This window comes from Rhineura floridana, chromosome 1, assembly GCF_030035675.1.
Source record: "Rhineura floridana isolate rRhiFlo1 chromosome 1, rRhiFlo1.hap2, whole genome shotgun sequence".
NCBI lineage: Eukaryota > Metazoa > Chordata > Lepidosauria > Squamata > Rhineuridae > Rhineura > Rhineura floridana.
Genome location: NC_084480.1, coordinates 174,857,614 through 174,872,559, shown reverse-complemented (window position 1 = coordinate 174,872,559; position 14,946 = coordinate 174,857,614). Strand labels below are relative to the sequence as shown.

Here is a 14,946-nt window from a genome sequence, read left to right as displayed (position 1 = left end):
TCTAATTTTAATACTTAGGGAGCATGCAAAGTACAGGGAGAGGGAACTGGTTATTCACCTTCTTCGGAGTTTGTGAAATAGAAGTTGTCTGCTTAATAGTCTTGTAAATTTTGATGTAGTGGTATACTCAGTAAAATTTTATATTTAAAAAAAGGAAAATCCAACCTGTGTGGGGTTTGGTATTTTCTGCAAATCAAAATGGCTGTTAATTGTATTATATTAAAAGAAACAAGAGGATGGAAGAGAAAAACTATTTTGACTGCAACTGTTTCCAAAAGGGGGAAGCCACATGTACTGCTTTGATCAGGGGTGTAGTTGTCCAGGATTTCAGGGGGTCTTAGTCCCCCTACTTTTTGTGGAGCAGGGTCCTAAGGTCTCCAGCATTCTACAAACCAATCAGCATGAAAAGAGGGGGTGTTAGTCACTGAGAAGAGTCTTCTAACTTGCTTCCTTGTCCTTTCCTGCTGATTGGAGCTGATCAGAGTGAAAGGAGGTGAGTCAGCCACTGAGAAGACTCAGTGCCATCTTTTCAGTAGCTAACACTCCCCCCTTTCATGCTGTATGGCTCCGAGAGATGTCTGTTTTTGTGGGGGAAGGCATTAGCAAGGATCTCATTCTCAACCCAGGAGCAAAAAAAGGTGTGTGTGGCTGTGACTATCATGAAGGGACCCTGCACTTCTGAATTTGCCACTACACTACTGGCCTTGACCCACAGTGGATATGATGATATTTCTTTGTTTATTTATTATATTGATGAACATTGTTGGATTATTTTAATCAGGAGATAATTATATACTGTAACACTTCTTTCTCTTCCTTTGCTTTAGTTGGTATGTTCAACACATCAACAAAAAAACTTGAACAGCAAGAAAAAGAAAAGCATTCTAAGAACAGTTTGAAACATTCTAAAGCACAGTCACAGTTAAAAACAGTTTTTCATGATCATTCATGATCTTCAGCTCACCAGGAACATTCTCCTTCCACTATCAAATGCTTGAGGAAACAGGAACGTTTTCAAATTCCTCCTGAAAATCAATAGTGTTGGAGACAGATGCAACTCACTGGGAGGTCATTCCACAACTGGGAGCCACCACTGAAAATGCCCTGTCATAGGCGAGCGCCAACCAGGCAGCCACTGGTGACAGCATCACCACCTCACCTGCTGATCGTAGCATCTGAGATGGTTGATACTCGGGAAGGCACTCTTTTAGATACTTGGGTTCAAGCCATTTAGGTCTTTATATGCTAGTACTAACACCTTGAATTGGGCCTGGTAGCTCACAGGCAGCCAGTGCATCATGTTTAGGACTGGTATCTAGCCAAATAAATCTTACCTATTCAAAGATGCAAATGTTTTATCAAACTCAAGCTGGAGTCTGTATTGTTGAGTCGGGAAAGTTTCTTTTAAAGGCACAGTTTTGATTCTACCTCATGCCAGAGAGTTCTCTTCTTGGTTGTGTAGCATACTCCCGCATCAGATAGAGTTTGCCCCTCAGCGAGCCTCAGTGGTGTAGTGGTAGCAGGGTCTACTTCCTTGAGTCATCTCGAACTATTTGCTCTTTCCTTGGTCCAGAGGCTGATCTGTGTAGGGTAGCTGGCCCTGCTTTATGGCATGGATTTTACTAAGGCCTTCATCAAGGAAAACAAAAAATAAATAAAAAGGACATAGACCATTGATGGGGACATTTTCAGCTGGCTTCCAATGTATCCTGGAGGAGTAAGGTGTCCCAAAATAAAGCCATGTATATTGTGTCAGGAGAACAGCACTATAATCTGCTTCTTTGGGTCAGTTGTTGTTCCTTAGAAACATTTCTTTGACCCTAGAGATGTTAACATTCCCTGGGATAAAACAAAAATACTCCATTTGTAAGATTCAGTTGGTTTCCTTGGAAAGTTTTGTTTCAGGTATTTTTCATTTACAGAACAAAATTTGTAAATTGTTAAGTGACTGAAATGTGGAGACATTGTTTATTATTTTGTTTACAATTGTTCTTTGCTATTGTTGACAGTCCTAAAAGTGCTAAGGACTACATTGAAGGTCTACATCTGTGTAAATTCTTCAATGAGAAGTAACCCCAGGGTGGAATTCAACCTTTTGGGGAATTCTGGTGCTCTCATACAACAGTTGGAGGCTGTAGCCTAGCAATATATTCTCCTTTTCCTACTGTATTCAGTGGTTCTCTTTCAGAATGAAATTGTTGCCAAAAAACAATTGTATAATACATGCAATTAATAAGTATTAAGTCTAAACTTTACTAATTGCATAAAATATATACAATGATATAAAAATGTTCTTCTGGGACTACAGCCCTTCAGAATTCAGATGGCCTTATAGGCCCCTTCTGACTCTACTATTCTATGATTCTATGATGAATTCCAATGGCGGAAGACACTTGTTTGCACACAAGATTTCCAGCATCTGGTAACCGGTAAGTCAATGAGACAGCTAGGCTAGAATCCTTCTCCCTGAAAGCTAGCTTCCCACATACAGGGAGGTTTACCAGGTTGGAATTCAAACAATTATTATTATAATTATTATTATAAAAAATGTATACCTCACTTTTCTTCTATACAAGGTGGTTGTTTAAAGCAGTTTACATAAAAACAATAAAATAAGCCCAACCTGTAAAACACAAATGATCAAACTAGAAACACCAGCAAAACATGAAAAGCAGCGTCAGTAATTAATACATTAGGCAACAACAGAATCAAAACCTTGTTTGAAAAAAAAATGTTTTCAACTGCTGGCAGAACACAAATAAAGAGGAAGATAACATAACCTCTTGAAGGCCCCCTCCGCTCCCCTTCCATGATTCACAGCAGGATCACTGCTGCGGATCACAGAATGGGAGTTTCAAAGCCCCTGCTATTCCTTCATTCAACCTACCTTTCTTGGTGGTGTTTTGTGGCTGCATGTGCAGCGCACGCAGGGCTGTCCTTAACCGAGATGGCAGCCGAGGTTTCCCTAAGGAGCTGAAGCCTCTGCCGCCATCTTGGTTGATGGCACCCATCAGCCAAGATGGCACAGAGGCAGAGGTTTCAGCCCCTTAGGGAATCCTCGGCCACCATCTTGTTTGTGGGCAGCCCTGTGCATGCTGCACACGCAGCCGCAAAACACAACTAAGAAAGGTAGGCTGAACGAGGGAATGGTGGGGGCTCCAAAGCTCCCGCTCTGCAATCCATGGCAGCAATCCTGCCGTGAATCACGGAAGGGGAGCAGAGGAGTCTGGGGCAGGGTGGTGCCCAAGGCCCCCGGCATGCCTGGGGCTGGCCCTGCACACATGTAATCCCTACCCTCACCCTCATGTTTGAAACGAGTCCACTTCCAGGGAGACTATATTACATGTTATCTCTTCCCTCAATGGCTGACTTTAAGATTAGTAGTAGTAGTAGTAGTAGTAGTAGTAGTAATAATAATAATAATAATAATAATAATAATAATAATAATAATAATAATAATTTATATTCCACCCTTCCTCCCAGTAGGAGCAAATAATTTCATCCTTGATGTAGGGGTATGTGTGGAGTTTATTTTGTTGTTTGTAGGGTATCTTTGGATATATTACTCCAAACTGGGAAACTGTGTTACATTTCACATTGCCCTCCTTAGGAGTCAATTAACATTATAATCTCTCTCCATCTCACACAAAGTAATGGCATACACATCACTCTCTGAAGATAGGTCATCGTGGTAATTTCCAAGTACAGAACCATAATTCTCCCTGCAGTTTAATGAGAAGAGTATGAGTAAATGGAAAGCACATTGCTTGTTCATGTCAACCTCCTCCTAATGGAGCTCTGTCTATATTTTACATAACCTGGCATGGCCATTCAAACATGAAATCCCCCCCCATCCACACCAAATGCCTATGGGAAGCCCGCAAGCAGGGCCTGACTGCAAGAGCACTCTCCCCACTTGTGATTCCCAGCTATTGGCATTCAGAGGCATACTGTGTCCAACAGTGCAGGGAGAACATATCATGGCTAGTTGCCATTGACAGCCTTTTTTTCTACAAATTTGTCTAATCCTCTATTGAAACCATTCACTTCACTGCAACGAGTGGGAGTCAATTCCATAGTATAAATATGCGCTGTGTAAAAAAGTACTTTATATTGTCTGTCCTCAACCTTCCAACCTTCAGCGTCATTGGATATCCCTGAGTTCTAGAATTATGACAGAAAAATTTATACACTTATATCTTGCTCCTCTTTGCTCCCCTTTTCCTAAACTAAAAAGCCCCAAATGTTGTTCCAACGCCTCGATCACTTTGGTTGCACTATTCAGAACCCTTGTCAGCTCTACAAGATCCTTTTTGGGATGAGGCAACCAAAACTGTACACAGTATTGGTCACACCAGAGACTTATATAACGGAATTAAAATATTATAATCCCTAAAATGAAATTTGCCTTTTCTCCAGTTGCCTCACACCTGGATCAACATCGTCATCAAGCTGTCCATGATAGCAAAGTGACTTGAAAAAAGCAGATGGAGTCTGATAACACTTTACTGAGTAAACTGAAAAAGAACAGAATATACCTTGAGGAGAAATAAAGAGAGAGTTTTGTCTTTCTTAGGTCAGACCTGGCATATAGCAGGAAGATATTTAGCAACAAACATACAGGGGGAAACTCTCTCAGAGCTCCACAGCCAAAGAGGACACCCCACCTCAGTGAAAATCACACCACTGTGCCTGGTTGCTAAGCAACACTTCCACCCATCCCCCTCTTGGATAGCTGACTGTAACACTAACTGAATGAATCCTCAGGTTACAAACGGAATGATCCTTGCTATTGTACTTCCAACATCCACTGCAATCCCAAAGTCTCGTTTCTGATCAGTCACCGCTATTAGTGTATATGTGAAATTTGCATTTTTTGCCCCAATATGCATCACTTTACACTTGCATACGCTGAAACGCATTTGCCATTTTACTTCTCATTCACCCAGTTTGGAGCGCTTTCCAATCCGTTTTTGTTTTAACAACCCCGAATGATTTGCTACTATCAGCAAACTTCGCTGCCTCCTCACCCCTAAATCATTTATGAACAAGCTAAACTAATACCAATCCGTGAAGGACTCCACTTTCTTCATCCCTCCACTGGGGGAACTGTCCATTTATTGACGCTTTCTGTTCCTTAACCAGTTATTAATCCATAAAAAGATCCTGTTATTCCATGATTGCTAAGCTTACTCAGTCTTTGGTGCGGTACTTCATTAAAAGCTTTTTGGAAGTCTAATTACATAATGTCTTCTGGATCACCTTTAACTACATGCTTGACGTTCTCAAATCTAAAAGGTTACTGAGACAGGGTGAGCCATGCTCATTCTGCTTCAACAAGACTTGTTCTTCTGTATGCCTGGTAATTCTATCTTTAATAATGCTTTCCACCAGTTATCCTGAAACAGACATTGAGCTAACTGGCCTGTAATTTCCCAGATCATCTCTGGATCCCTTTTTTAAAATTGGTGTTATGAGCTCAAGGTATTTGTTACCCTTGATGGGGTAAACTTTTGCTGTCCTCACTTTGAACTGTGTTCCTCTTCATACATATCCTTCATATGCTATATATAGTACTAGCCTCTTTCCCCCTCCACTTGCCAAAAGCATGTAGATGCCCATTTCTCCCTAATGTTCTCCCATATACCTCTTCTCATTCAGGTGAGGAGTGGCCTTTGTGGTAGTATCAGCATGTCGGCTCTTCCCTCTCCCTTTCTATTGATTAACTGGCTAGGATGGAAGCAACAGAGCATAAGATAATAATAATAAAATTTTATTTTTAGGCCGCCTATCTGGCCGAATGAATGGCCACTCTAGGCGGCGTACATAATTAAAATACAACATATAATACAGTTTTAACATATAAAACAATTATAATCCACCAACCTACATCTATACACTGTAAACTAAACTATCTAGGAGACCTGTATGCCTGCTGAAACAACCAAGTTTTCAATCCTTGGTGGAAACCTACCAGGGAGGGGGCATGGCGAAGATCGTATGGCAGAGAGTTCCAGAGGGTGGGGGCCACAACTGAGAATGCCCTCTCTCTGGTCCGCACCAGCCTAGCTGTGTTAACTGGTGGGACCGAGAGAAGGTCTTGTGAGGCAGATCTCGTCAGGCGGCATATTTGGTGATGCTGGTGTGCTCCTTTAGATAAACTGGACCGACACCGTATAGGGCTTTAAAGGTTAACACCAACACCTTGAATTGGGCTCGGTACACAACTGGTAGCCAGTGCAGATCTTCCAGCACTGGGGTGATATGATCCCGGCGGCCGCTGTTTTTAATCAACCGTGCCGCCGCATTCTGTACCAGTTGTAATGCCCCCTCCAAAAGAAAAAAAACCACTGGTGCGCAAAGCTCCAGTGCCCAGTTCTACCTGCTACACACTTCCTCTGAGCAAATGCAGAACACTATTCTCTCATCCACTGAGAGACTCTACAGTCTTCCTATATACATACCTCCAAAAAACCTCTGTCCAGCACATGTAGATCAAGCTGAAGAGGATGAGAGAGGATCCATCTCCTTTCCTCCCTCCACTCCCCCAACTTAGGCCACAATCCTATGTAGCTAACATCTGTAGGGAGTTCACTGGGGATTATTTCAGAATATAATGTGCACAGGAACCAGGGCTAGCTAGAAAAAGTAGTCCATCAAGCTATCTTGGCAATTCAGAGGTTTGAGAGTGCCTCTCAGACTAGATGCTGCTGGTGCTCCTTCCGTAGTTCCCCGTTTCATCCCCATGCCCCTATCCTTACAAAAGAAAAAAAATAGTTTTAAAGGCACATGTGCAACTGCTTTTGGATGTTGCCTCTTTCATCCACTCCCCCTCATCACTAACGGAAATTAAATAGGGAAAATGTAAAAGAATTCAGCCTGCTTCTTCCAAACTTCCGTCCTCGCATCAAAAAGAGAAAACTGGAAGAGGGGGAAAAAAACAAATGTTTCCGATATTGCTCCCCACCCCTCCGCAGCTATACCCACATATGCATGCCCCGCCAGCAAAAATAATGTTTTAAAAATACACCGATAATGGCAGCAGTTTCTCTGGATTGCTCCAGAAATATCTTAACGCTAACAGCTGTTGGGTAGCTGAGGGAGGAAGGAAGTTGCTGAGCTGCCCAGGAGGCAGACAAAACCATAGGGGGATATCCCAAACCTAAGCAGAGAGGGACTCAGAACAGAGAGCTGGGGCTTTAGTGGGAGTTATCAAAACAGAAAACAGGCTTAGAATGCTGTGGAGAATCCATGATGTTGCTTGTGCTGCCTGCTTTAAGAGTCGGTCTTGATTCCAATATACTCAATCCTTATGCAGCTATAATAAGTCACAGAGAAAGATTAGTGGAACCAGCTTATCAAGAGCCATCTCCGTGACCACAGCTGGATTTTTCCGGGCAACTGATATCAAAGAAACGGCTGCTGCATAAAGTCCAGACACTGCAACCGCCAGGGGCAGGTTTACCCCACCACCACCATGGGTAGTTTTCAGGATCCTTTCATAATCAAGAACAATGTTCTTTAACCTTGGGTCCCCAGATGTTGTTGGACTACAACTCCCATCAACCCCAGCCAGCTTAGCCAATGACCAAGGATGATGGGAGTTCTAGTCCAACAACATCTGGGGACCCAAGGTTGAAGAATCACATCAAGAAACACAGTCCACTAAAAACTAGAGTCAAACCAAGAAAAAGTACTCAGAAACAGAGCAGAAGGGGGAATGCAGATTAAGGAGTGGGCCTGTACAGATAAGGATTGACACCATTCTCAGCTCCCACTGAGTCCAATGGGACAGACTATCTGGGACACTATTGAGAATGGGGAACCTGACCCTGATCCTAAATAGAGCTCAACAGAGAGAGGTCCAAATCCTACCACAACAGTGCTCCTGAGGGCAGCACTTTCCTTTTTACCATATGAATAAATGTCAGCTAATTGCTCATAGTGGGGGAAATAAAGCACTGAACTTAACAACAATACTGTAGTGGGCTCACCACTCCTAGCCTCTGCCAACAAGGAACCATTTGCAATACAACTCTCAGTGTGCAAAATGCAAAGGCACATAGCACCACCTCATGTCCCTGTAATATACATGCCCTCCCTCTGCACATCCCATGCTTATCATCATGACAGGCATTTTGAGAGTCATTAAGGAGGAGTACATCATAATGTAACATACTATAGTCTGGGTCCTGAAATGAAGCCTGCCAGACCTTAAAAGGCAACTTAGAAGTCATTTGAGAAAAGCAGGTACTTCATAGACATTAGCACTGGATCAGAATTACAATCTATCTCTCTCTCAGTACCAGATGTTCCTTAGTGTCTGCTCAGCATTGCTCTGTAATGCTTTACAATTAAAATAACAGGCAAGAAAGATTCCCATTAGTTGTCTTGAAGACTACTCAACATAGCAAGACTTTGGACTCAAAGGCTGAACATAGCAGAATTCATGTTGCTAATCCAATGACATGGCCTGGGAGCTGAAACGCCTCCTATCAGAGGAAGAATCTGAGGGGAAGGCTGAGTGCAGAAACCAGCCCTGAAAAAACTCCAGGAGGCCCTGACTTGCCAGCAAATCCATGGAGGGGGGAATCCCAGGAGCCAGCGATGTCTTCACCTCCATGGCCTGATGAAGTAGCTCCACTTCCCTCCTCTAACTCCTCCTCAGAAGCCTTGGAAGTGTAGAAGGGCATCTCTCTGCTACCACACCACTTCCAGGGGTGGCAGAGGGCCCAGCCCTGCGAGAGGTAGTACCTGAGAAATAGAATTTCCTCAGACAGGATGGGGCTGCAAACATCAATCTGTTTTAGACTACAACTCGCATAACCTCTGACCACTGGCCATGCTGGCTGGGGTGATGCAAGTTGTAATGCAAAACATCCGGAGAGCATGATACTGAGGGTTGCTGACTTAGATCCTCCGTTGACTCCAGATGATTGCTGGAGCACCATCCTAACTCTTGGATACCTTGTAGCCAACTGACTCATATGAGCTCCCAATGAGCTGACCGTGGTCCAGCTCCTCTTGTAGCCAGCCTGACTCCACCCAATGTCACAGTGAGCTGACCATGGTCCTGCTCCCCTACTAGGATTTCAGCTGCATGTTACCTCTACTACCTCAGGGCCCCAGGTAGGAAAGGAGGCCAAGGATACTGACAGCACAACACTATAACCAGAGCTACGGGCATTCAAAACATGAAAATATACAGATTTTATAATTGCATAATTTCTTATAATAGCAAAACATGTCTTCTCCCTGGCATGACAGTCTAGCATTGCAGGATCAGGCTCAACTTTAAAATGAGCCAAACAGTCCTCAACATGTGCTTTATGAGGAGGTCCAGCCCTGTGCAGGGCAGGATTATAGGCAGTTCTGAACTTATGCATCACCCCAAAGGTCCTGAACCCACTAGAATGGACTTCAAGGGTAGAGGAGAAGCCCAGTACAGCAGTGCTTCCATTCACCTTTGTGACAGACAGTGATGAGCAAGATGCAGGGAGACGAATGCTGCAATTTGCAGCATAGCTATGCTGAGAAAGTGTTCCTGATAACCCCATAGAGTGTTTTGGCTAGGAGGAACCCCTTCAAACTGTTAAAATGCAGAAATAAACATTTTTGCACTGAGCACTCTTCACAGATTTGACTTGTAATTTCTCAATAATGCACAGGATGAGACTTTTTCCTAATACAGGACAAAATAATGTGTTAGCTGGTGGTGTGTCACCCTTTTTCTAGTCCTCTTAAATTCACCTATCACTGACTTTCTTAATTGTACCTGCTACATTTTTGTGAATGACCTGAGCGATATCCCAAACATTTAGCTAATCAGAAGCAGGCCAAAAGACAAACGATTATTGTTCTCAAGGTACCTGCTGGAGTTTAACTATTTCCAGTTACTCGCGCTTACCATAGATCCCAAATAGGAGTTTAAATAAGACTTTAAAACTTCTACTCTGCTTTATCACAGAGAACAAAATAAAGCCATCAGACACCCAAGGACCAGACTGCTGCCTGGAAACAAACAAACAAAATCATTTATCCATGTTACTTCTGTCTTCCAGGGACAAAGTACAGGCGTTAGAGTATTAATTATACAGCCATGAGAGTGGCTGTATACTATAGTCAGCATGGATTTCTCGTATTCTGCAATGTTAAATTAAAAATACCCCCATGCCATTCTGATGCTTCCCATAAACTCATTTCAAAACGAAACCTTACAAAACTTATAGTCCTGAACTCAGAAATGCTTGCTTAAAAATGGAAATGGACTGCCTTCAAATTGATTCTGACTTATGGTGACCCTATGAATAGGGTTTTCATGGTAAGCGGTATTCAGAGGGGGTTTACACCATTGCCTTCCTCTGAGGCTGAGAGGCAGTGACTGGCGCAAGGTCACCCAGTGAGCTTCATGGCTGTGTGTGGATTCGAACCCTGGTCTCCAAGGTCGTAGTCCAACACCTTACCCACTACACCACACTGCTTTAACAACCCTCTAAATTTTCTAAAATTACTTTGCAATTTTAGTGAAGTTTCCTATAGTAAATCATTTTCTTTTGCTTCTGTTTCTGAGAATATGTGAAGTACAGCAACACTTTGCAACACTAAAAAAAAGCTCCAAAAACAATTGTTGAATAATGGCACTGACTATTCTGCAGAATAGTTTCCAATGGACATGAGGAGTGTCTCAGTTTCCACAAGATAAAACAGTAGCAGGTGAAATATATTCTAGCAAAATTCCAGGTTTGCTCTATGTTTTTAATTGACCATGCCCACCTTTCCTTAAATGGACTAGTTTAAGCATAGCATGCTGAAAACATGCATCTTGGGCAGGCTAAGTCTGCCCAACATATTGTACAACTTATTGTAATCAGTCTGATTTTACATCAAACTGCAGTTTCAGATTCAACTGTTAATACGCCCAAAATAGAAATAGAGCATTGACCAATAAAAAGGCTTTGAAATTAATAAAAATCAATTGACACAGATTTCTAGGATGAATAATGAGAGAAATATAACTTTCTAGGTTAAATTCTCTGTAGAAACAGTAGTAACACTGGAAAGAAGCAAAGTAAGAACACCAAGAAACATACAAAAATGTAATTCTCCATCTTTGGAGATGGCAGGTGTTACCAACACTCACCGTATCTCAGAGGCACATGTTACCCAATTCTTCCAAGCTACACAGGAAGTGGATTGGACTGTGAAAGACCAACCCAAATTGTGTTTGCGTTTTTTACCAATTTGTAGGGCAGTCCAATATGTCAGAGATGAGGTCAGGTCTCCTGCTCCCCTGGTGAGTTCACTATAGCTCTCCAATTCTCTGCTTTTGAAAGTTTGGTAGAAATATCTGTTGGCTATAGGTACGTTATTAAACCACAAGGTTTTTTGCCTTAGTGAATATACACTCTTATTCCTTCCTGGCAACTGAAATTCCAAATGAAACTTTAAAAAATATTATTAAAGGAAAATCCATCTTAGTTTCTTTGATCAGCCCTCTTGTATGGCAAAGCATTAACACTACAAGTATCTAGGTAAGAAACATGAGGGGAACTTTTATTACATAAATATGTATGACATCTGCTACAAAGCTCTTAATGAGAAAATGAGCCCATTAACCTGATGAATGCCTGTGTTGTCAATTAGAACAGCTTGTTCATCCATCCTTTACGTTGTAAAGCTTGTCCCCAGGGAATCCTGTATTTTCTCTAAACGGTTTTTGCAGTATATTCATGATAGTGCATAGTTAAACTCCCTTACTGACCTGCAAAGCTATTAATAGTAAGCACTCAGTGGAGATATATTATGGAGACTATAGAAGAAAATCACTTTGAATGGTATTAGTTATAAATGAAAAGTTATGGTTAAATATCATGCAGCAGTAATAATCATGAACACAATCCAACCAAAGTCAGGTCTGTGTCCCTTTATATTAATAGAATAACATTAATCATTTGCTTAATTTTGTCTTGATTATGCCCTTCATTATTAAAATGTATTATACCCTTTCTAAACAATTTATTTGTATAAGACAGATCTCAATAAAATATCAATACAACCAATTAAAAAAAACAATGTGATCTTCCTCTACTACTTGGTAAAATCATTTCTCTTCGTTGCAACATGGCTTTCTCAGGTTAGAAGAGGATGAAGCTAAATCAACAGTCCAGTCCAACACAGCCCAATCCCATGCATATTTACCTGGGATTGCAGGGCCCACTAAACCCAGGATAGATGTACAGCCTTAGAGCCAATCCTTAGGTGCTTTTATTGTTTCAGCGGCTTTGAGCTTCTTGGGTAAAGTAGTCCAGAAAAATCACCCATCCTATGGCTATGTCAGATCATACAACACACCATGCAAGAATTAGTAATCACAGAACAACAGAGACCACCAACATGTGAAAATATGAACCATTGTCTTTTCCCAGATGATAATTTTCTAAATACCCTTTTTGGTTTTTTACAAACATCTGATGAAAACTAAGTTGAAACACAAAAAACGAATTAGGATGAAAAGGAGGTTATAGAGATCACAGACAACTTTTACTTGGAATAAGTAAATATTCCAAAGCCATCTACAGTTTATGGATTCTCTGCTTCTATGTTAGAAGATGTCACTGTCTGCCACAGACATGCAGTACACCAGACAGAATTCATCAGCTAGTTGGAGAAGGAAAGACAAAGAGGGAAAGGGTTAAAGCCCCACTCCCCTGGCTGCCTTTACCAAGAAAACATCAAGAACTGTCCAAACATCTGTCTGTTTTTAGCCTAACTGGGGAACTTTTTTGACCCTAATGGGGTCTCCAGCAACTCTGTAACTTTATCCCCTTAATCAGGTCCACCCTGCATAGACACATCGCCACCAAGGTGTTTTCAGAGAGTCTCTTGGTGAGAGGACCCAACACCTGACATGTCAACATCACAAGTGAAGGAAAGGTGGCAAGAAAACCTAAACTTTGCAGTGAAATCCCAGCATATAAATCTGCACAAATCAGGGAGTGACCATCTGCACAAGAAGCAAGTAAGAAGCCAAGAGATGCCTTTTCCCGCTGAAAAGGACAGCACAAATGATTTGCACACAAAAGATGCGGCCACAGAGCCGGTCAGTGCACCGCCGCCTCTGTTATCTTCCGAAAGTGGCTTAAATACACAAATGAAATTCAATTCATGGAAAGGGACGGGAGAGAGAAGGGCCCGTTGTTTACATAAGAAACTTGCTGCTTGCGCTGCCTTACACAACGGACAAGCAGAGTCCAGCAGGCGGACGGAGCGAGCGAGCGAGAGAGTACAACCAAACGCAGCTCTGCGCACCCGGAGCAGAGCGAATGCCAGATCCACCCCACTCTCCCCCCCCACGCATCCCGGACCCTCTTACGGTCCACCCGAACTAAGGTCAAAGAAAATGCACAGCCCGGATGAAGGGCGCTCCCGAGAGTCGCCCTGCTTCGTAATGAAGCAATGCAGACAAACGCGACATCCCAGCGCAGTGACCCTTTGGCCTGGCTGAAGGCTGCTCCAGCGCCCCCTCGCCCGCCGCTTCGCGGGCGTCGCCGCGCCCCGCCCGCCCGGGCCCCCCACTCACCGCAGTCCGCGCACAGGATCCTGCCCACGTCCTTCTTGAGGTTCTTGCCGCTGGTGTCCAGGGGGGCGAAGGAGGTCTTGAAGACCAGCGGCTGCTCGGTGGGCTCCAGGAAGAAGATGTAGCGGTGGTTGCGCTTGACTTTGAAGCAGGGCGCCGGCGTGGAGCCCACGCGGATGAGCTGCTCCCGCTGGAGGCCGCCGCTGTTGAGGGGCCACAAGTCCAGAACCTTCACCAGAAGGCCCGGGGGCGGCGGCGCCTCTTCCCGGCTCCCGTTGCCTGTCGCCGCCGCCGCCGAGGCCGTCGGGGAGGTGGCCGGCAGCGCCTGGACCTTGCCCTCCAGCACCACGGCCGCCGAGTACGCCTGGTCCTGCACCGAGCGCAGGCTGGGCGAGTAGCAGGCGAGCGACACGCCGAAGAGCAGCATGGAGAAACCGGGCGCCGCCGTCGGAGCGCGCCTCATGCCGAGTCAGCCGGAGCCCCGAGAGCCTCCTGGGCCTGGCCCGCCGCCGCCGCCGCGTCCTGTAGCAGCCCCCGGCCCGGCTCCGGGGACACAGCAGGCCCGGCGCCTCTGCTGCTGCCGCCGCCGCCGCCGCGACTCGTCTAACTGCTGCTGCTGCTGTTGCCGCACTGAGCCTGGCAGTCCTCGTCGCCGCCGTCGCCGAGGTCCTCCGCCTCTTCCTCCAGGAGCGGCACCGAGAGGCAGCACCAGACCTGCCGCATCTGGCCAGGCCATTTGGGGGATGCTGTCGCCGCCGCCGAGGCTCCAGCTGCAAAACCGGAAGCGACATAAGCTCGGGGCCCGGCCCCCCTCCCCACCGGGGGGGCTCCCACTCTGAGGAAGGCGGCCAGAGGAGGGCGGGGTAGGGGGTTTTTCAGCCCGGGGAGGGCAAGAGCCACGCCGCCGCCCTCCGGCTGGCTGCAGGGCTGCCTCCTCCGGGCCCCCAGGCAAGGCGGTGACCCCTCCGGCCCGCCCGCCCGCCTCTAGCGGCTGCGCCTGGGACTCCTGCCTCCGTCGCCCCCCACCCCCAGCATTGCCGTGCGCGCCCCTGCCGCCGGCTCCTGCCCTTTGCAGAGGGCGCGGGGGTCCCGTGCCAGGGGATCTCGGGGTTGCCCGGCCTCCGGGCGCCTCCTGCGGGTTCCCGCTGGCGGGGGCGCCCCGCTCCAGTGAGGGACCTACCTCTAGTCCATGCCCGGGGTGGAAGAGCCGGGCCGCTGCAGCCCGAGAGCCAGGCAGCGGGAGCCTCCCGCCTGATGCACGGAGGACGTGAGGAGCAGGTGCCTGCGGCAGGGCGGGGAAGGGAGGAGGCAGGGCGGCTACACCTCGCGGGTGGATCCTGAAGGAGGAGCCACGCGAGGGCTCCTCGATA

General features: G+C 45.4%; 1 protein-coding gene across 2 annotated transcripts in view; it reads right to left on the bottom strand.

The window, feature by feature from the left end:
* NRG2 (neuregulin 2) overlaps nt 1-14,133 on the bottom strand; it is a 252,809-nt gene extending 238,676 nt beyond the window's left edge. For both annotated transcript variants that reach the window (XM_061587063.1, XM_061587071.1), the window contains exon 1: nt 13,580-14,133. In XM_061587063.1, coding sequence (XP_061443047.1) covers nt 13,580-14,039 — 460 coding nt within the window. In that variant the 5' untranslated portion in view covers nt 14,040-14,133. The remainder of the gene's footprint in view (nt 1-13,579) is intronic.
* Nucleotides 14,134-14,946: the final 813 nt, after the last annotated feature.